The sequence below is a fragment of the Maylandia zebra genome, linkage group LG14 (assembly GCF_041146795.1).
Source record: "Maylandia zebra isolate NMK-2024a linkage group LG14, Mzebra_GT3a, whole genome shotgun sequence".
Taxonomy (NCBI): domain Eukaryota; kingdom Metazoa; phylum Chordata; class Actinopteri; order Cichliformes; family Cichlidae; genus Maylandia; species Maylandia zebra.
Window position 1 is genome coordinate 30,544,064 of NC_135180.1, and position 22,757 is coordinate 30,566,820.

The window sequence follows — 22,757 nt, forward strand, 5'->3', positions numbered from 1 at the left end:
GAAGGACTGCACCATCTCCACTGGAGCTCCATTGATGATAATGGGCTTGTAGTCTCTGTGCTGACCCCTTCTGAAGTCCACCACCAGCTCCTTGGTCTTGCTGACGTTCAGCTGGAGGTGGTTGTCCTGGCACCACAATGCCAGATTCTTCACTTCATCCATGTAGGCCGTCTCATCGTTGTTGGAGATGGCACCCAACACCACTGTGTCGTCAGCAAACTTCACAATGGTGTTGGAGCCATGGGTGGCCACACAGTCTGAAGTGTAGAGGGAGTAGAGCAGTGGCGAGAGGACACATCCCTGAGGTGCTCCTGTGTTGATGGTGATGCTGTTGGAGAAGCACCTGCCCACCCTCACCACCTGAGTTCTGCCAGTGAGGAAGTCCAACACCCATGCACACAGACGGCTGTTAAGTCCCAGATCCCTCAGCTTTGTGAACAGTCTGCAGGGCACTATTGTGTTAAACGCTGAACTGTAATCAACAAACAGCATTCGCACATAGTTACCCTGTTTCTTGTCCACATGGCTGAGAGTGGTGTGTAGGACGTGGGCGATGGCATCCTCTGTGGATCTGTTGGATCTGTAGGCGAACTGCAGCGGATCTGTGGTGTCTGGGATGGCGGAGGAGATGATGTTCTTCAGCAGCCTCTCAAACACCTTCATTACTACCGAGGTCAGTGCAACTGGCCGGTAATCGTTCAGGGATGAGGGTTTGCTGTTCTTGGGCACAGGGATGATGGTGGATCTTTTGAAGCATGTGGGGACCACAGACTTCGCCAGGGACTCGTTGAAGATGTAAGTGAACACACCTGCTAGCTGGTCAGCACAGCAGTGCAGCAGACGGCCGGTGATGCCGTCTGGCCCCGCCGCTTTCCTTGTGTTCACTCTCCTCAGTGCCGCTCGGACGTCATGCTCCGCGATGCTGGTCACCGGTCTCTCGCTGATGACGTCACTGTCCTTGGTAGTCAGGCGGTAGATAGCATTAGCCGCCTGGCTAACCTCGAAACGGGCATAGAACTGATTCAGATCGTTGGTGAATGCAGAGTCAGCGTTGATCAGCGCAGTGTCCCTGGCTTTGTAGTCCGTAATGGTGCGTAGTCCGTGCCACATACTCCGTGTGTCGCCCTGGTGGAAGTGGGACTCCACACGTTCCCGGTACCAGCGTTTGGCATCTCTCACCGCCAGCCGCACGCCGTATGAGGCCGCTTTGTAGGCGCTCATATCGCCAGTGGCGAGACCCGCGTTGTAGGAGGCGGTCCTGGCGTTTACTGCAGTGCGGATCGATCTGTCCATCCACGGTTTCTGGTTTGGGAATGTGGTGACTCTCGCAGTGGGGATAATCTCCTCCGCTAGTGTAAAAGGTTAACATATGTGTTTAAGTTGAAATGTGTGGCTGGTAAATCTGGATTACACTAATAGTTAAAAAATTAAGAGATAAAAAGACTTATGGGGATGTTAGTTCAGTTTATGTCTTCATACAAGGAAATAAAGGGAACACCCCAGTTATATTTTGGTCTTTGTTATATCGTTCAGTGTTAAATCAGTATTTTCTAATTACACTTTACATCTTCCATGGCATTACTTAAAAAATACCACTAGGTGGCGCATAGCGGCCAGGAGGAGCGTAAACCCCCCTGGGAGGCAAATCTGCAGAATAAATCCTGCAGTTGAAACGTAAACAAGTTCATGATCTGTGCCTCTTTATTTCAATACACAGGTGGGTTACTAGTCCTCAAAATGACTAATAGGTAACACAGTAGAAGCAATAAGACTGTTGTGAACTCGTGAATGAAAGTATACCGTTATAAGTTAAGTACTGTTTAAGTATTGTGTTTTGAATGAGATCGTGATGTGAACGTGATCGTGCTAGGCTAATGGACTGGCTAGCGGGGGAAGTGAGCCTCAGGTACCGTAGCGATGCTAAGGCACGTTCTCAGTTGTGTGTTCTCTATATGTCTTGTTGAAGTAAGACAGGATGCAAAGGCTGTAATTAATGCTTGCATAGCTGCTCATGTGCTGTATACGAATGGTTATTTGCTATTTACGGGCTGTGAGTTACAGTACATTGTATTTCTTGATGCAGTGATATGTATGTGTAACCGGAACAAAGGCTGAGGCAACCTGGTCACTGCGAGCCAATGTTATCTATATTTATGATGGTTAATGTATACTCGGCAAGGTTATTCCTGTACTTTTGACAATGCGCTGACAGCTGTTATGCCACACGTTACAAAGAATTGCTGGGTCTTATGAGAGGCGATTAATGATTTGTTCCCCTGTTGATGAGAGAATAAATCCTGCAGTTGAAACGTAAACAAGTTCATGATCTGTGCCTCTTTATGTCAATACACAGCTGCAGGATCTAGGATCGCACCCCTCCCAGGCACCTGTCACACCAGGGGGGCAACACTAGCATATTGACGAAGCATACTGCTACTTCCGTAAACTCGTTGATGTCGACTGCGCATGCTCTGAACATGTCTGACCACTTGGCGTCTGTCAGACAGGAAGCTAAGGATCCAGCTGCAGAGGGAGCTGCTCAGTCCTAGATCCTGCAGTTTCCTGTCCAGCTTCGAGGGAACGATGGTATTGAATGCTGAGCTGTAATCTACAAACAGCATTCTCACATACGTGTCTCTCTTCTCCAGGTGTGACAGGGCAGTATGTAGTGTCAGGGCTATGGCATCATCAGTGGACCTGTTGTGGCGGTATGCGAACTGTAGAGGGTCCAGTGAGTTGGGTAGTGCAGAGCGGATGAAGTCCCTGACCAGCTTCTCGAAGCATTTGCTCACGATGGGGGTCAGGGCTACAGGTCGCCAGTCGTTCAATGAGGAGATGGTGGAGGATTTGGGTACAGGGACGATGGTGGCCATTTTGAAGCAGGCTGGGACTACAGACAGAGAGAGGGAAAGGTTGAAGATGTGTGTGAACACTCCAGCCAGCTGAGCCGCGCATGACTTGAGGACGCGGCCGGGAATCCCGTCCGGACCAGTAGCTTTGCGTGCATTCACCTTCCTGAAGCACTTCCGCACATCCTCCTCAGACACAGTGTGCGCACTGACGTCATCCGCGGTGCGCACACTGTCCGGTCTCATGGTGTTCGCTGTGTCGTATCTAGCGTAGAATACGTTTAGATCCTCACACAGAGAGGCCGTGGTCTGCGGTGTGCTGGGTTCCCCTCTAAAGTCTGCGATCGTGTTTAGTCCCTGCCACATACTCTGAGGGTTGTCAAACTGTTGCTCCACCCTGTCCCTGTACTCATGTTTGGCTGCTTTGATTGTCTTCCGGAGTTGGTAATGTGCGTGTTTGTAGTCCGATGTGTTCGCGGAGGCAAAGGCGGTGCGCCGTGCCGCGCGAACATCTCCGTTAATCCAGGGTTTTTGATTTGGGAAGGATTTAACTGTTCTGGATGGGACAACATCTTCCACGCATTTCCTGATAAAGACTGAGTCTGTGTACTCATCAATGACCCTAGCAGCCACGTGAAACATTTCCCAGTCCGCGTGATCAAAACAGTCCCGCAGTGCAGACTCCGATTGGTTCGTCCAACAGTGCACCGCCCTCCGGGTTGGAGCTTCCTGTTTCAGCTTCTGCCTGTTTTAGATATCACACTGGGTCAACACACCTGAATCATATGATTAGTTCATTACCAGGCCTCTGTAGAACTTCAAGACATGTTGAGGAGGTAATTTAGCCATTTAAATCAGCTGTGTTGGATCAAGGACACATCTAAAACCTGCAGGACACTTGCCCTTGAGGCTTGGAGTTGGACACCCCTGTCATAAACGAAAGTGAAGAAAAGTCAGGGGCCCAGGCAATAGAAATTACAGAGATGAGAAGGGATAGGAAACAATGCAGAAGACTATGGCCCTTCACAGGAGGCATCACCAGCGAGTCAAGGAAGTTGCTGATGTCAATAAATCCTCTCCATGTCTAGGGACTGGCTTAGAAGACAACACGGAAATTCTTTGTGATCTTATGGCAGAAAAGGCCCTAATTATTGGAGAAATAGAGGCAGGTAGAGCCAGCTCATAGTTTCATGGTGTTAGATGAGATACCTTGGGCAAGACTGGGACAGGAAAAGAGACATCTGTGCCTAATTTGACTTAGAAGTACTCTCAACATGCACCAGCAAAAGGTGGCTGAGAACAGCAGAGCTAAAATCTTGGGACTTCAAATTCCAGGTTGCCAAGATATGCAGCATAAGATGCTGGTCATGAAAGTCAATCTAAGCTCATTGAAGCTTGAACGTGCATATATAAGTGTTCGCATTTGAAACAATTCTCTACTTTACATATTTGGCAACCCCTCCTTTAGTTTTAAAATCAAAGGAGGGTAAAGCATGCCAAAATTATTAATGAGGTATACTTCAAAGACTTTTTCTGAATAAAAGTAAAATTTTACATATCTACTTCTATGTAAGGACTTACTTCATGCAAAATGCTCCAACAGCTAGCCTCATGGGGCATCTTTGGCATATATAAAGAACAACATCATCATCATTGGTAATTACAGCACTCTAAGGGTGAAGTTAGGGTGATGCAAGGCTTCAGGAAAAAACAACAACACAGGTACAACTAACTTTGTGTTTCATAATCAAATTGAAATTGCTTGTTAATTTATGATAATTTCTTTTAATTGGAGAAATTTGATACAGATTTTGACAAGCAGGAGGAACATATTGTTTTCCATAGGAAAGGAAACAGTTTAAAGATTGTATAATTATGTATACTAATTCATCTACAAGTAGCCTTCTAACACTGCAATCACTGGGCTTATCTAGCACAGATATCTATCCAGCATTTGTATTTGGAACACTTACCTATTTAATTATTATGTTTTCCAATTTGTTGGTGTTAACAGTCATCGCTATGAATAAAAAACTACACAAGCCCATGTTTATCCTGTTGTTCAACTTGCCCATTAGTGACATAGTGGGTGCAACGGCTTTTTTTCCTCATCTCATTTTTAGCATTGTGGCAGAGAACAGACTTATTTCCCACCATGCATGTATTTTTCAGGCTTTTCTGATTCATGTTTATGGTACAGGAAATTTGCTCATCTTGAGTGCCATGGCATATGACAGATATATTGCTATATGTTTTCCACTGAGGTATACAACCATTATGAATTCACATAATTTAATGAAAATGATTGTTATAACATGGTTCATAAATTTGTCAATGATGTTTACATTGTTTATTCTGCTTGTACGTTTCAAAACATGCAGAACAAACATTGTAGATTTTTACTGTAACAATCAGTCATTAGTAAAATTAATCTGTGACGACACCAGTGTGAACAACTACTATGGATTAGCAACTATATTCCTGCTTATGGGAGGCCCGTTGGCACTAATTTTGTACACATATGCACAGATCTTGCGTACATGTGTCATTACTAATCATACAGATGCCCGGCAAAAAGCCATTCAGACATGTGCTACACATTTAATTGTTTTCTTAAGCTTACAAATCAACACTGTCTTTGCATTGATTTCTCACCGCATCGACAGCTCATCCCCTGTTCTGAGAAGAGCATTTGGTGTGTCTGTTCTAATTTTTCCCCCTTTCTTTGATCCTATTATATACGGACTGAAAACTAAAGAACTAAAGCAATGCATAGTAATGTTTCTAAAACGAAATGTTTTAACAATGTAGCCACTTTTTCCGATTGAATGTGCTGTTTACATATGTCTTTTTTATTCTACAGAGTAGGTTAACTTCTGTTTCAGTTGATAAACTGATTAAATCTTGATTGCTTTTTATCAAATTATTTAATTACAATCTAACTGACATAAGTTAGTCCTTTGAATACTAAGTTTCTTCGGAGAAATCTTTTCTTGATCTCCTCTGTGTTGTAGTTTTTGTTTTCTTTTTTTGTAAATCAAAGACCACCAATGAAGCTAAAGAATAATCTTTATGCAAAAATAATGATAAAATAATAATTTAAAAAATTACAAGATTAGCAGATGCAGTTACTTTAGAATAATATAGAATTGTGAACTTCTGCTCATGTTCATTATAATTATTTTAACCTCCTGCCTAGTGACTGTTATGAAATTAATCTAATATTGATTTCAATGATATTGGAATTTATATTCAATGTATATTGCAAATAAGTAAATGCATTTAGTAACATGTGAATCATATATGTTTGTTTTTTTTTTTTTTTACTAATTCTTATGGAATTCGTATTAGTAACATGTTTATTTGTGTATTTATGTTTTCATGTTTTCGATTTTATCATTGTGCTTGTGTCAAAATAAAAAAACTCCTGAAATTTCATCGTTGACTCCATATGATAACATGATAAATAGACAAGAAATAAGGAAAAAGAATTTAAGTTTGTTTTAAGATAAGATGCGATGAAATAAGATAAACCTTTATTACTCCCACACCTGGGAAATTTGTTGTTTTTTTTAGCCCCTATGATTTTCATTGAGAGTGCAACAAAAGTAAGCTTATCAAAATGCCACTGAGGTTGATTTGATTCTAAAGTTGAGTCATTGAGAAGCCTGAAAACATTACTTCATTTTAAGTTAACCACAGCATACCTACTGAAAGTACTTCCTATAAATGCAGAGTTATAGTTTAGTTCTTGTTTCCAGAGCACGTCTGTAAACTTTGGTAATTTCTTTATTAAACAGGAATACAGAACAACTGAAGCAGTCATGGGTAGTTAAATACAAAACTGTAATAAGAAATCAGATCAAGCATTTTGTAAAGACTGATCACAGATGCACTGATGCACAGTGTCATGGCCCCAACAGAAAATATCACACATTTGACTACAAAGCCTGTTAACAGAGTTTGGTATTTAGGTCATTACTGAGTTTGTTAATTTGTGTTTCACCCAAAATATAGATTTCTGTTTATACACTTTGTGTTACTCAAGGCAACACAAACACACTGCCTTTTCTGTACCAGCAATATTGTCAAAGGGGCCTGGAGCCCAGTATGTGGGAGTGAACTCAAGCGCAAACACCAAACAGAAACACCAAACAGAAACAGCGATAAGATTTACAAGTTTATGTAAACAAAGTTGTTTGACAAGTCGTGGGCACAGAGGACTGGAATGTACTGCAGCTTACTGTAACTGCCGCAGATAGCTTCAATCTCGTATGGTCCAAAGTAACATGGAGCGAGCCTTTGGGAAAGGCATTTCAGTGGATTGTCTTTAGCAGCAAGCCATACCCTTTGCACAGGCTGGTTCCTGGGAGCAGGTGTCCTTAGGCTGTCTGCACAGCAGAACTGAAGATTGCTTGATCTGAATAGCGCCTTCTTGGTCCAGATGTATCAACATTGTTGCAGATGATGTGGAGGGAGAAGGTGAGGGTCTTGGCTTACGGAAACAGAGGTGTCTTCAAAGCGTGAGAGACCAGTTGCAGATGGGGTTAGTGTGTTTTGTGTGTATGCCCAGGGAAGATGTGTAGACCATATTGGTGGTTTTGCGTGGTGACACAGCAGAGAGCTGATTGCAGTTTCTATTTGAGATGCTCGGTTTGGCCATTGGTTTGTGGATGATAACCGGAGCTGAGGCTGACCTTTTCTCCAAGTGCTGAGTCGAAGGCTTTCCAGAACTGAGAAGTACACTGTGGACCTCTATCAGAAACAATTTCCATAGGTATCTAGCTTGAACTTCCTAGAATCTGGATGGCAAAAGACTGATCATTTGAAGTGAGCAAAAACAAAGACTATAGACTGGCTTGACAGACATTAATTTTCTTAGCCGTTCTTAAATAGGTAAACTTTTTATGGTCTGTCCAGATGGTAAAAGGATGTTCAGCCCCCTCTTTCCATTTCTCGAGCGCCAACTTCACTGCTTTTTTTTTTTAATTTTTTTTTTCAGGAGGTACTTTTTAATTTTTTAAGTCCTGAAAAAAAGAAATTTAGAAAATTAGATTCTCTTTCTTTCATCAGTTGGCTCACTCATGTTGGCTGATTCTTCACGTTGCAAAATGGAGCAAATACAATTTTGTCAGGCACTGAAAATGTATCCTTCTTTTTTCTTTTTTTCTTTTTTTTTTTTTTTGGCCTGTCCCGTTTGGCTCTTTTGCCATCAGAATTGTTGTCTAAAGGCAAACAAAGATGCCCAACGGATTTACTTTACCAAATTGACCATCCCAGCCTTGACATAATGGTCCATTTGATTCACCTTTTATTGTGTATTTTATTTTCACTTGTTGAATACGGGACAGACTTGACTGGGGGAAAGAAGGGGAAAAAGAAGGAGGGAAAGAGAAACAGCTGAGAAGAGGGACGGGGGAGAAGGGCAAAAAACAAAAACCAACAGAATGGGCAGAGAAAAAAAATGCATATATCAATCACCTGGATCACCTGCTGAGAAAGAAAAAAGAAAACAAGCAGAAGAGAACAAGAGTAATAGAATAAACAACATCACAATGATATATGGGAATATGACAGTAAATACTAAATATTAAACATTATTGTGCAGCACATAAGATCAACAGCGCACAGTGTGCTTTGAGGTAGGAGCCAAAAAGGGTGTAGTTTGTGGGTGTGATCACCCGTGTGTACACCTGTGAGCATGGACGCGCTTGTTTTTTTTAAAAGGTTCCTTCATGTAATGATCTGCTAGAGGGTGTGGGGGGGCCACAGCCCCGTCCTCCAGGGTATGAAGCAGGTATGGAGGAGATCAAAACTCCAGACATCCAGAGGCCCCCAGAACACAAGAGACCAAGGAAGACCAACAGAGGGGCAGCCGCGCCACTATCCCAGAAAGAGCTTAGGGGAGTCCCAGATAAGGGGTCACTCAGCAGCCGTGGAGCATAAGCCATGGGGGGTTGCAGTGACTTGTGCGGGAGCTCCGTCGGCAGCCAGCTGCGCCACAGTGACCGAGCCCCAGGCTGAGAGGCCGAGGGCACCCCACCCCCGAAGTGGCCCGAGCGAGCCCCAGGCTCCAGGCCCCGATAAGCAGTCACCAAGGAGTGAGCCGGTGTATACCTGGACGCCCATCCCCTGACACAAAGACCCACCAACGCACCGATGTCTGAGGGCGTCTGCAGCTTGAAAGGGAAGTGGTGGGGGTAGATAGGCCTCCATACCTTGGAGGGCCTGAGATGTCCCCAGAGAGGTGGCATCTGATACACCTCTCTGCAATTAGTCATTATATAAAAATATATATAAATCCCCACTCACCCCTGCGGGCGGTCTATCCTTCAAGCTCGGGTTATCTACCAGAGGCCTGGGAGCTTGATGGTCCTACGCAGTATCTTAGCTGTTCCCAGGACTGCGCTCTTCTGGACAGATGTTTCCGATGTTGTTCCTGGGATCTGCTGGAGCCACTCGCCTAGCTTGGGAGTCACTGCACCTAGTGCTCCAATTACCACTGGGACCACCGTCACCTTCACCCTCCACATCCTCTCGAGCTCTTCTCTGAGCCCTTGGTATTTCTCCAGCTTCTCGTGTTCCTTCTTCCTGATGTTTCTGTCATTCGGAACCACTACATCGATCACTACGGCCATCTTCTCATGTTTGTCTACCACCACTATGTCCGGTTGGTTAGCCACCACCATTTTGTCCGGCTGCATCTGGAAGTCCCACAGGATCTTAGCTCGGTCATTCTCCACCATCCTTGGGGCCGTCTCCCATTTTGACCTCAGCACTTCCAGGCCATATTCAGCACAGATGTTTCTGTACACTATGCCGGCCACTTGGTTATGGCGTTCCATGTATGCTCTGCCTGCTAGCATCTTGAACCCTGCTGTTATGTGCTGGATTGTCTCTGGGGCATCTTTACACAGCCTGCACCTGGGGTCTTGCCTGGTGTGATAGACCCCAGCCTCTATGGATCTTGTACTCAGAGCTTGTTCTTGTGCTGCCATGATTAGTGCCTCTGTGCTGTCTTTCAGTCCAGCTTTGTCCAGCCACTGGTAGGATTTCTGGATATCAGCCACCTCCTCTATCTAGCGGTGGTACATACCGTGCAGGGCCTGTCCTTCCATGATGGTTCCTCGCCTTCCTCCACTTTCTTGGGTTTCTGCTGCCTGAGGTATTCACTGAGCACGCTGTCAGTTGGGGCCATCTTCGTGATGTATTCTTGGATGTTCCTTGTCTCATCCTGGACTGTGGTGCTGACACTCACCAGTCCCCGGCCCCCTTCCTTCCGCTTAGCATACAGCCTCAGGGTGCTGGACTTGGGGTGAAACCCTCCATGCATGGTAAGGAGCTTTCTTGTCTTTATGTCAGTGGCTTCTATCTCCTCCTTTTGCCAGCCTATTACCCCAGCAGGGTACCTGATCACGGCCAGGGCGTACGTGTTGATGGCCCGGATCTTGTTCTTACCGTTCAGCTGACTCCTCAGGACTTGCCTGACCCTAGCGGCCTCTTCATGGTTCCCATTCGTCTGCGGGATCCCCAGGTACTTGTAACTGTCCTCTATGTCTGCAATGTTGCCTTCTGGTAGTTTGATCCCCTCCATTCTGACTACCTTCCCTCTCTTTGTTACCATCCGACTACACTTCTCCAGCTCGAACGACATTCCGATATCATTGCTGTATATCCTGGTGGTGTGGATCAATGAATTGATCTCTCATTCACTCTTGGCATACAGCTTGATGTCATCCATGTACAGGAGGTGGCTGACAACTGCTCCATTCCGTAGTCTGTATCCATAGCCAGTCTTGTCAATTATCTCACTGAGGGGGTTAAGGCCTATGCAGAACAGTAGTGGGGACCAAGGTTATTACCGTTAACGAAAACTAACGAAATAACAAAAACTAGAAGTGAAAAAACATTTTCGTTAATGGAAATAAAAATAAAAACAAAAAAAGGAAAACTAACTAAAACTGTAATGAATGTTCACAAAACTAACTAAAATTAACTGAATTTATAGCAAAAATGTGTTTAGTTTTCGTAGATGTGTGTATGTCATACAATAGTCAAGGGTTAAAATGAAGTTTAGTTTTCAGATTTTTTTCTTGCTGTCTAATTATGCCAGCAGGTGGCAAGTACGTTAGTCGAGTCGTCTGTGTTGCTGCTCTGTCCACGCGCAGAATCATGTCAGGAAAAGTGAGGAGAAAGCACCAGAGTCCAATTTGGGATTACTTTGAATATGACTGTGTTTTGGATAAAGCAAGTGTCTTGTAGTGGAAAGAGACAAATTATGAGGGACATTTCTAAAGGGAAAAAAATCCCACAAAGTGCACTTGAAAAGCTCACACAAGAAGGCTAACCTAGCTTACCTTGAGAAGGTAAGGGAGCACACTCAACCCTCATCCCCAGAAACAGACGCTAACCCCAGGCAAGGCAGCGTGATGCATCCCGAGACAACAGGACTGGGATATCTACATAACTGTGTGAGTCAATTGCCTTCAAAAAGTTTATCAATTCACTTGAACCAAAATTATGAACACCCGGTGCTGCAAGAGTTAATAGTCTCATTGGGGCCAAGATATACATTTTATAGTTGCCTGGTATCAATGGTTGTTCATCTGCCCTTATTTATTTATTTATTTAAAGAACCCATAGGTGGGAATGTGAGTTGTCTGTCTCTGCGTGTTAGCCCTGCGACAGACAGGCGACCTGTCCAGGGTGCAGGGTATGGTAGCTGGAATAGCAACATACCCAAGGATAAGCAGAAGAGAATGACTGATATGATGAAACTGGGATTTTGTTACACTTAATTATTGCAAACACAACTAAAACTATAACTGAAACTAATCAAAACTAAACTGAAACTCAGATTTTCAAAAAATAAAAACTAAACTAAATTGGCAAACAATTGGTAAATACTAATTAAAACTGATATAAAATTGAAAATCTGAAGTAAAAAATAAATAAAAATAAAAACTAATGAAAATTGAAAAACTAGTAAAACCCTGGTGGGGACAGAGCATCTCCTTGGTAGATCCCGTACTTGATGGTGACTTGTGCTATGGGCTTGAGGTTGGCCTCCAGTGTTGTCCGCCACATCCCCATTGAGTTCCTGATGAAGGCTCTCAGGGTCCTGTTGATCTTATATAGTTCTAGGCATTCCAGGATCCAGGTGTGGGGCATTGAGTCATAGGCCTTCTTGTAATCAATCCAGGCAGTGCACAGGTTGGTCAGTCTGGTCCTGCAGTCTCGGCTGACTGCTTGGTCTGCCAGTAGCTGGTGTTTTGCGCCTCTGGTATTCTTGCCCATCCCTTTCTGTGCCCCGCTCACGTATTGACCCATGTGCCTGTTCATCTTAGCCACTATGATGCCTGACAGGAGCTTCCATGTGTATATGTTCCCTTCGGTCCTTGTCATGTCATTGATGTTGTCTACGCCATACCTGTTTCCAGTCCAGCCAGGTTAGTCAGCTATTTCAGTTCAGTCAGTCCTCCGTTTCATGTCCTGTTTATCTGCTCATCATAATAAACTCTAGCTTTCACCTATCTGAGTCCAGCGTTTGGGTCCTCTTTTCCTCGCATCCACACACGATACAAGCCCTGACAATATAATTCTTGCTTATTATTATTATTATTATTATTATTATTTAATTTCCCCATCATAATCATTTTCAATAGAATATTTTAGACAGATATTTACTAATGCACACTGGACAAAACAAAACAAAAAACAGGATCAAATGACCCCCTGTCTTTTGTGTGATACTGGGCTATATATATCAGGCTATTTGACCTAATTGGATATTTTTCTGAATAATAGGATGACAACATAATACTCATAAATAATTACCAGGTTTATCACCATTCATCCACAAGTTTCTGTGTGGTCAGTGGTCCCCTGGAAAAGAAAAGAAAAGGTAAAAGCTCATCTTTTGGTGCTGAAATACCTTCAATAATTCAACATTGGGGATTTATTTTGATGCATGCTCAATCATCCAGGTAAGTAAATCTCCAAAAGTTGATTCTGTTCATCTGGACGTAGCGTCAATCAACTTTTGGAGATAATTATTTATTTTGTTTTTGACAGGTTTACAAGTACTGCAATTAAATGGGCAACTGGGAATATTACTGAAGTTGCCATTGCTGACCCTATAGTGTCTATACAAATTGTTATCAAGTCCTATCCACTTCATTAGCTCTATATTAAAAATATTCCAACATTTCACTGTTCATACTGTTTTTTGCAATGATCAATTAGAGCGATTATGTCTGATTTCCACGTGCACGTTTGTGCATGTCCTTAGTGAGATGATAATACATTTTTGATTCTTCACAAACCCTGTGAAGCAGTGCTTAAGTCACAACTAACAATCTAAAGATGAGCTTTAAGATAACACCCAATACTCCAGAGATCTGCCTGCTGTTCAAAATCACACCTATAAAGCCTTGAATGTTTTACCGGGTAGTCACAGGCAGCACTAACATAAGTCAATAAAGATGACTGCTTTGTGTGTATGTGGTTTAGATATAATCTTTATTGTGCATTGAAGTGAATTAATGCTTTTTTGCTCTATTGCCTTTGAGTATTTGAATTCCAGACTACAGGCAAAAATATTATAACATGTTATCATAAATGCATAATATATACACTGTGTAATGCTTAACCGCAGTGTACATGGACTCAGTTGTCCAGCATGAAGTTATCATGATTACAGTTTATGAATAAAATGTAATCATAACATTCAATGTTTTTTCCTCTTTTTATGATTTTTTTGTTGTTATGTTCATTGGTGTGATTGCTAAATTGAAATGCATAAATATTTTCTCCCTAATAAACAATGAAGTGATGATTGATTTCTGAGTTTTATAAGTAGCAAAAGCTAAGAAATGAACAACCGATACAACACATCCTCTTTTTTACAGATTAATGTCTTTAATCTCTCCTCTGAGAGTGTTTTGCCTGCATTTCTTTTTGCAACTCTGAGTTACATGATCATACTTTTTTGCAACCTTACTCTAATCCTCACCATTGTGCTGAATAAATCTCTGCATCAGCCAATGTACCTAATTCTGCTGAACCTTCCTATGTATGACCTTATAGGTTCATCAGCTCTCTTTCCACAGCTCATCAAAGAAATACTGAAGAACAGTGGGATAATGCAATACTCAGCTTGCGTTGCTCAAGCTTTCTTTATCCATATCTATGCAGCAGGCACTGTGTTCAATCTGAGTGCAATGGCATATGATAGATACATTGCCATATGTTACCCACTGCAGTACAGTACTGTGATGACTAATGCCCATATCATGAGAATAATCACCATTGTATGGATGAGTTGTTTAGTTTTAATTGCTGTGCTTTTTTTCTTACTTTTGCGCTTGCCTCGTTGTCGATCTGAAATGACTCACGTTTACTGTGATAATCCATCTCTGTTGACTTTGGTCTGTGCTGACACAACTATTAACAATATCTATGGCCTTTTGATAGTTGCTCTTTCACAATTAGTGGCTAATGGAATTGTTTTCTACACATATCTCTGGATCCTCATAACTTGCTTTAGATCTAAACGATCAGATACAAAAGCCAAAGCTCTGCAGACATGTGCTACACATCTGATTGTTTTTCTCTTGTTGGAGTGTCTTGGTCTTTTCACCATCATATCATATAGACTAAATAATGTTTCACCCCATTTCAGAAGATTTATGGGTTTGTCAACTTTAATTTTTCCCCCAACACTGAATCCAATCATCTATGGTTTGAAAACAAAGGAAATTCGAGAAAAGGTGTTGAACTTTTTAAAGAATAGGATGTTTTCATCTTAATGCACTCTTTCAAAAGAATCTGATGTAACATGCTGAAACATTGGACATTTTTCACCTTCATTGTCCTCCTGTTATGTGAAATTATATTGTATGTTATTGTTTACTCGGTCACGTCCTTTTCTAACCCTAACCCAAAAGCAGTGCACATTAAAATTTCTGAAATCAAACAATTTTTGAAAACAACAACACAAGCAATTAACATCTGATTAAAGACTGAAGGTAATATTTTTTTAGTGTGCATTGTTACTTTATCATTAATGTTTGTCATTATACCATTGTATAAAAAAATAAACGCATACTTGAAGTTAATTACAATGTTTTTGCTTTCTTATGTTGTATGACAATTTTCTAAATAAATAAACAAACACTGTTTAGTAGGTACTACAGCAGTTGGAATAATTATAATCATTGATAATGATCATTTCTGATTTGGTTTTAGAATTATGTTGTCAAATAATGTAACTTAAACAGGTGTTGCCCTGCAGATAAGATACTGCTTTTATGCACTGATTATCATCAAACGAGTATTTACTATTGTAATATGTGTAATTAAATTATTATTATTATTATTATTATTATTATTATTATTATTATTATTATTATTATTATTATTATTATTATTATTATTGTAGTCTACTTGCCAGATATCCTTCGGCATGATGCAAAAAGTGCTTGTATGAATGGGTGAATGAGGCATGTTCTATAAAGCGCTCATTAAATTTGGAAAAAACTACATTTATGTTATTCGGAAATTGTAAAAAAGATGCAGGAGCAAAATTATTAGTAAACAATGTTGAAATAGAGCAAGTTTCGGATACAAAATTTCTGGGTGTGATAATAGATAACAAAATCTGCTGGAAACCTCACATAAAGCATATACAAGCCAAACTGTCAAGAAGCATCTCCGTACTAAGTAAAGTTAAATATTTTTTGCCTTCCAAATCACTCCGGGTACTTTATTGTTCACTTATATTGCCATATTTGGAATACTGTGTGGAAATTTGGGGAAACACATATAAAACTGCACTTCAACCAATATGTAAAATAAAAAAAAAAGCAATCAGGATGATTAATGAAGCAGGATTTAGAGACCATACTAACATCATGTTTTTGAAATTAAAAATACTGAAGTTTATGGATCTTATAAAATATAAAACTGCAAAAATTATGTACAAGGCCAGATACAATATGTTACCAGGAAATATACAGAGGATGTTCTATGACAGAGAAGGAGACTATGAATTGAGGGGGAAATTGAATCTAAGGATTCTTAAAGCACGGTCAAAGGTTAAAACCTTTTGTGTCACTATTTATGGGGTAAAACTGTGGAATAGTTTTACTATAGATCTACAGCAATGCTCAGGAATTAGTAAGTTCATGAAAATACTTCGAAAACTGATTTTGGAAGAATATGATACCGATAAAGATGATCACCCATTGTATGTATAAAAATATCAAATTATATCCAAATTATATCAATCACGGTAGCCAAGTTTATATAGGTTCTCCTCGTGTATCGTGTGGAGTATGTGATGATGGGAATTAGGTGAATTATGTGGGATCAATAAGATGTTGAGCAGGGGTAGGAATTAATAAGTATGTTCATACTTCTTCCTACTCCTTTTCAGACCAAACATTGTTACATTATGTCAGACGATTTTGTTTTATTTCATTATATATTTTTTGTTTATCTGAACACATACGTGTGTGTGTGTATATCTACATATATATTCGTATCTGTAAATGAAAATATATGTAGTGTGTATATATTGTTTTTTGTTTTATATGTCTGAAACAAATAAAGATACAATACAATACAATACAATACAATACAATACATAAGAACTATTCCCTTTTACAGTATTAAAAAGATCAAATTTACTCATTGAGCATTTTCATGTTTAGCACCAAAATATCACCATTTATCTTATACATAACTGCAGGGTAATGATACTACTTGTATAAAATAGGAGAATAGGGAAATGTATTTAAGACTCATAAAGAGTAGACTTTAATTAAAAAGTCTAATCTTTATGCTCTTATTCCAATATTATAGTACTTAAAGTCTAGAATAAAAAGCAAACTTAGTTTTTGGTGTTCTATAGGTCAGCTGTGTGTGTCGTTTCGATATTAACTAACTTGAATTCTGCATTGTATTTTAAGGCATTTATGAAGTCATTCCAAAGGAAATTGAAATCAGTGTAAATTTATTGTGATTGTCTAAACCTGATCTGTACATAATGTGAAGTCTAAGAAATGTGTGGTTCAGTGCTTAAAACATTAAACATAAATACACATAAAATTAAGAGTGATGTCTGTAACTGTTGTATACATCGCAGATTAAAATTACTTCTTCATATTGCTGGACAATATAGAATATAGTCTGACTACACCAGAGGGCGCCAGCAATACAATCTGAATTCATATCGACATTAAAACTGAAACTGTATGGACTTCATTTCATTCAGCAGTGTACATCTCTCTTTCATTTTGTGTAATCTGCAGCCCTCTAGTGTCTTTGAAGGCACATTAAATGTCTCACAGGACATTACATCTAGTATGGTCTGATTAAACACACACACACATACACACACACACACACACACACACACACACACACAAATTACAGTTCAATATTCCATTTCACTATTGCTTATTTTATCAACTGCTATCCTCAATTTTTGTAGAATTACACTTGTTACTCAACTCTAGCTTCTTAAATGTTTGAACACACTTGGCAAATAAATGTGATTTTGTTTAAGAATAATTATGTTTTCCATGAGTTTAATACTTTTAGGCTGCTTGATATTAAATCTATCAATAAATAATAATTAAATACAATTTGTACTACAGAAACATTGTGTATTACATTCTCATTACCTTAAGAAAACTCACAGACTTAACTACAAAAAAAACCCAGACTTGTTCAAAATTATGACAAAATATGCTTAAGCAGATCTGAAAATGTTCCTGTTATTTATGACCTCAGTCACATATACTTTGTCTCCACATTGTGGTAAAACCTGATAATGCACACCTTGATATCATGGCTAGACTAAGACTAAGACAAAGAGTATCTACATAGTCACTTTCTATTATAAAGAAACATTTCATAGAAAATTCTTTAATTTCCATTTTTACTATTCTGTAATATTCACTAAAGCAACAAATAAATAATGTGTGGATGAGGAAGTTCTGTTATGAGGTAACTAGCCTTCCTGTCATGGTCGGGTCAAATCTGACCGATTTACAAATTTAAAAATTCATAAATATTGTGTTTTACATCCGATTGCCTTGAGGCCTTACTACATCCTCCATATTATGCACTTGAACATATAAAAGTGATGAGCACCTCTTTTATTGAATTTTGAGTGTTTTAATCAACTTTGTTACATCTGTGGTGTTCCCGGTTAAAAGCCAGACCACCATAGGAAATGAATGGGAATCTAACAACATTTGACAACAGCTTTCCACTTTTTTGGGGAAAAAATATCGACAAGTCGATGAACATCATTTACAGATATATTGGGTAAATGCCCAAGACATCTATAGAAATGTAAATCGCCGCTTGATTCATTCATTTGCTTAACTTGTTTTGGACCGTAAACAAGGCGTGAGTAGGACACCGGAAACAAAGCTCCCCACAGGAGTTTCCGCACCGGAAGTAGCATATGCTAACGTGCACATAAGCTGTGTCCCAAAACGTCGGCTGCATCCTCCGGAGGCCGCATTTGAAGGCCGATTACGTCACAGCCAGGCGACGAAGGCTGTCCCAATTCGTCGACTCCTTCAAATGCGCCCGACAAATGCGTCCTTCATTTCCCCGAATTTGAAGGATGGGTCGGGTGTGTCCTTCGTGGCCCACCATATCCCAGAATTCATGGCGCGGGCCAGCCAAATTTCAGCTGCCAACAATGGCGGCCGCTACTAAGTTTTAAAATTACTCTTATTAATCTTTCTGGGTCACAAAATAAACTTTTAACATATTTTCAGGCGAGAAAGTAGCTGTGTAAACTTCAAATATCTGCTTGGTTTATCAAGACATCGCATATTTGCAAAAGTGTGCCGACGTTTTCGGAGACGTCTGTTACCCACCCGCTCGATAGCAAGCCGGGGGGTACAATGGTCACTCCAGCCGGCGAGAGCAGCGGACTCCCGGCTTCATCGTTTTCAGACCCCCGCTTTTTCGCTACTCAGGTTAAACATGATCTATAAGTCACTCGGATAACTTAAAAATGTAATTGTTTTCCTTTTTCGGTGTTTTATTTGTTCCGGAGTAAATCGGTTTGGCTGAGATCAAAGTTATTAGATTATTATATTAAATAAAACTTTATTAATCCATCGGGTGGGTTCCTCCGGGATTTTCACACGGCTGAATAAACGTTAAACAGAAAACTGATTAAACAGAAGTGTGAGACGGTCGAGAATTTATGCCAGTCTCCTGTTATATTTTAGATAGCAAGGAGCAGACGGCCAAGTTTATTAAACTCCACCGACACAGCGGTGACGCTAATCTGAAGGCTAGACCGTCCCATTTCACAGCCTCGCACTTCCGGCCCTCTCGGTTTTTGAAGGACCCGGCCCACGTAGACCGCGAAGGCCGGGTCCGCCGAAGGATGCAGCTGACGTTTTGGAACACAGCTTTAGTCTATTATTGCCAGCGTTGTGCCAAAAAAGTGTTCGCCTGCCAAAACTGATTTCCAAAGTTTCTGTGTGTAATATGTGTAATATCTTTATGTATGTTGGTAAATAGACTTCGGTGAACATGGTTTACAAAGGAGTTTTATATATACAATAATTACCTGTTGTTCAAGTATCTTTATAACTCTGGCTATAATGTAGGCGCAATTGATATATTTGTTGCACTGTCTGCTGTCATCTTGACCAGATTACTCTTAAAAAATATATATATATATTTTTTTTTTTGTTATAATAAATTTCTAATGTCAACAAGATTGTTTGTGAACTGGATAAATAAAGGATATATAAAAGTCACTGCCAAAAACTGATTGCAGCTTCTACCTTGTTACAGGAATGTTGCTGGTGGCTCAAAGTGACTTGATATCATTAATGAGGGATACATTTGACATATGTTTCACGTATTATAGACCAACAAGTTATTCATAGCAGGCAGGTTAAATATGAGCAATCAGTTTAGGGCAAAAACCGGAAATCAGTTTTTGGCAGACGATAATTTTTTGCCTCAACATCGGTCATTCTTACATGTACTGTATCATATAAAATATATAAACTAAATATCTTTGAAACGTATAGAATCTAATCTTTTGTTTGTTTTTTTACATCAAACTGTTGTCTGCTACAGAGTTACAAGTACTATACTAATAATATAGCATCCACCATCTCCTGCTTGCATATTTCTGGTCTTAGTGGTGTGGCAGCCGTTGATTGAGCCAGCCCTGCAAACCCTGTGGATGGACGATGCAGTGGACAGTGGGAGGAAGCATCCTAAAGCTCTCTTTGCAGACCACCCTGTGTGATTCTCCACTCGCCAACCAGAAAAGACAAACCGCATATCTCAGTTGCAGCACCCCATCCATGTCTGATCTTGCTCGGGCAGATTCAGCAACACTGCCAGAGACTTCCTGTAATCTATTACAGTTGTTCAAGAAACGGTCCAGGAACAGGTCACTCAGGTTAATCCTGTGTGAACAACTGAAAATATTGTTTTTCCATCTTTACATACTGTGTATTTGAAATATTCTTGTTTAATTGTTATTGTTATTTACTTTATTGCTATCAAATAAATATCCAAGTAATATTGTTCAAGGTTAGCGTTATGTTCATACATGTTAAAAATGCCTGTAAATCAAATTGAGTTCAGTGACAATTACTGTTTGTTTGAATCAATTTATTAATAACATAAAACCTTTAAACTAATGCAACACATATAACAATGTAACAAATATATTCAAATAAATAAATTTCTCAATACATAACTCATTTGGGAACTAATCTTTCTAGAAGTGAAAACTGTCTGTCCATCCTCTCCCTGCTCTCCTCTCCTCAGCCTCTCTTTGCTGCCTCATGTCCTCTCTGATGAGGTCTAGCAGCTCATCATCCCTGTCTCTTTTCCTCTTTCTCCCTGTCGCAGGTGGCTGACTCGCTTCATCATCACTGCTGTTTTGGTCACCCACTGCTGTGCTTGGCCCTGGAGTGTCCTCAGGGAGAGCGGACATTAGGACAAGAGGCTTAGTGGAAGGCATCTGTCCTATCACCTCATCCATGAGGGCAAACAAGGGCCAAGTAGCAGCAGTGGGCTTCCCACTGACCCCCTCTCCTGAGCCTGGATACTTGCAATCCTAAAGGCAGATGAAATCAAAAATGACAGCAGGAAAATAAAAACACCACAACAACTCTTAGTAATTGCACATTTATTAACTTGTATTCTTAAGAATTATCTTCTTGATAACACACATACATACTTTGTATTCTTTAAAGTTATCTCATGTCTTCTGGCCTGCAAGGGGGTGACTTTTCCCTGCAGGCCCATCTTCTCCAGAATTGTCCTGATCACACACAACAAATAAGATAAGAAAGGAAACCATGGCAACTATATTAATCCCTAAACCCAAAAGTTTTCACAGCAGAACACCAGAGGAACACCGTCTGGACATCACAGGTTCTGTACAGCAGCGGTCGTTTGGTACCGGGCCACATAAGTTGAGGCTCCGCTGTGAAATGTATGGTTTTCAGGGTTTTTATCGCTAACTCGGTTTCCCTGGCTCTTTTCCCTTGTTGTAGTTGTGTGTTTTATTTTGAAAGAAATATTTACACGTTACCATAGCGACCAGAGAGCATTAAGCAGCAGAGAGGAGGATGTAACTCTCAATTTGGCACATTTTCAGGAGGACGCTGCTAATAAAGTTACACAATTACACAGTACAGTCACGTTTATTATTATATTTACAAAATGCCACACTTTTTGTCTTGGTCGGATCATTTTATGTGGTTGTATTTATCCGCGATACTTTAAAGGCTGGTCCATGTCTGACATAAACCGGTCTGGGGTTGGGGACCGCTGCTGTACACCTCTTGAGGTGGTTCTGAGCCACATTTTGACATTTGAACTGGTATTTGTATAGATATGCATAGAGTGTATATGTCACGATACATTTTTATTTTCACAAATAATGTTGGTTGTCATATATGACTGTGTTCCATCTTAAGTTTGCTCATTAGGTTAATGACCTCTTTGTTTACAAAGCACTCATAGGAAAGATGTGCCATACTCAGCCCTCTTGAGTGAATTATCCTCAGTACATAACTCCAGTAATGAACCTCAAAGGGTTTGGTGACACAATACTTGTTTTTCAGCATTTGAAACTGTGGCTAAGAGATGGATTAAACTTCTAAAAGAATAGTTTGCCTCCATGTTAAACAGCATTTTAATTTTAGTTTATTATTCATTTTCATTATTAATCTGCTTTTTCTGTCTTCAACTCTGCTTTTGTGGAGATGTTTCATGTTCAAGTTTTATTGTCATATACATTTAAACAGTGTGGCAACATTTACCAGTAGTGAAATTCTTAGGCTCGTGTTCCTCAGGTTTACATGAACCAATAGAAGTGTACAGGTATATTAAAGAAAGAAAATAACAACAACAACAACAACAACAACAACAATAATAATAATAATAATAATAATAATAATAAAATATAAAAGTAATAAAACTACTAAAGTATTAAATATTAGGAGAATTTAATTCAATTGTTTGGTATTTAAAGTTTCTGAAAAACTGTGCAGTGAGGTTTAAAGTGACAGTGTGTAGAGTTCAGTAGTTGTAGTGAGTGTCTAGTCTGTTGATTTTTTACAGTTCTAGGAATTCCAAGATCCATGTGTGAGGAAGTGTCATAGGCATTTTTTTAAGGCTATGCAGGGGCACAAATTGGTCATTCTGGTTTTGCAGGCTTGCGTGATTGCTTTATCTACCAGGAGCTAGTGTTTTCTCCTCTGATGTTTCGCCAATTCCGTTCTGGGCCCTGCTAATTTTTTGAGCCATGTGTCTGTTCATCTTAGCTGATATGATGTGTAACAGGAGCTCCCATGCGGTACTGAGGCAGGTTATTGCCCGGTAGCT

General features: G+C 40.2%; 2 protein-coding genes across 2 annotated transcripts; both read left to right on the plus strand.

Moving 5' to 3' along the window:
- Nucleotides 1-4,724: 4,724 nt before the first annotated feature.
- LOC101476054 (olfactory receptor 51E2-like) lies at nucleotides 4,725-5,660 on the plus strand. Its single transcript, XM_024805062.2, has one exon. The coding sequence runs from the start codon at nucleotides 4,725-4,727 to the stop codon at nucleotides 5,658-5,660; it is 936 nt and encodes a 311-aa protein (XP_024660830.2).
- Nucleotides 5,661-13,723: 8,063 nt separating this feature from the next.
- LOC106675049 (olfactory receptor 52D1-like) lies at nucleotides 13,724-14,659 on the plus strand. The gene has a single exon (XM_014408851.3). It carries the CDS (start codon nucleotides 13,724-13,726, stop codon nucleotides 14,657-14,659), a length of 936 nt encoding a protein of 311 aa, XP_014264337.3.
- The last annotated feature ends 8,098 nt before the right edge of the window (nucleotides 14,660-22,757 follow it).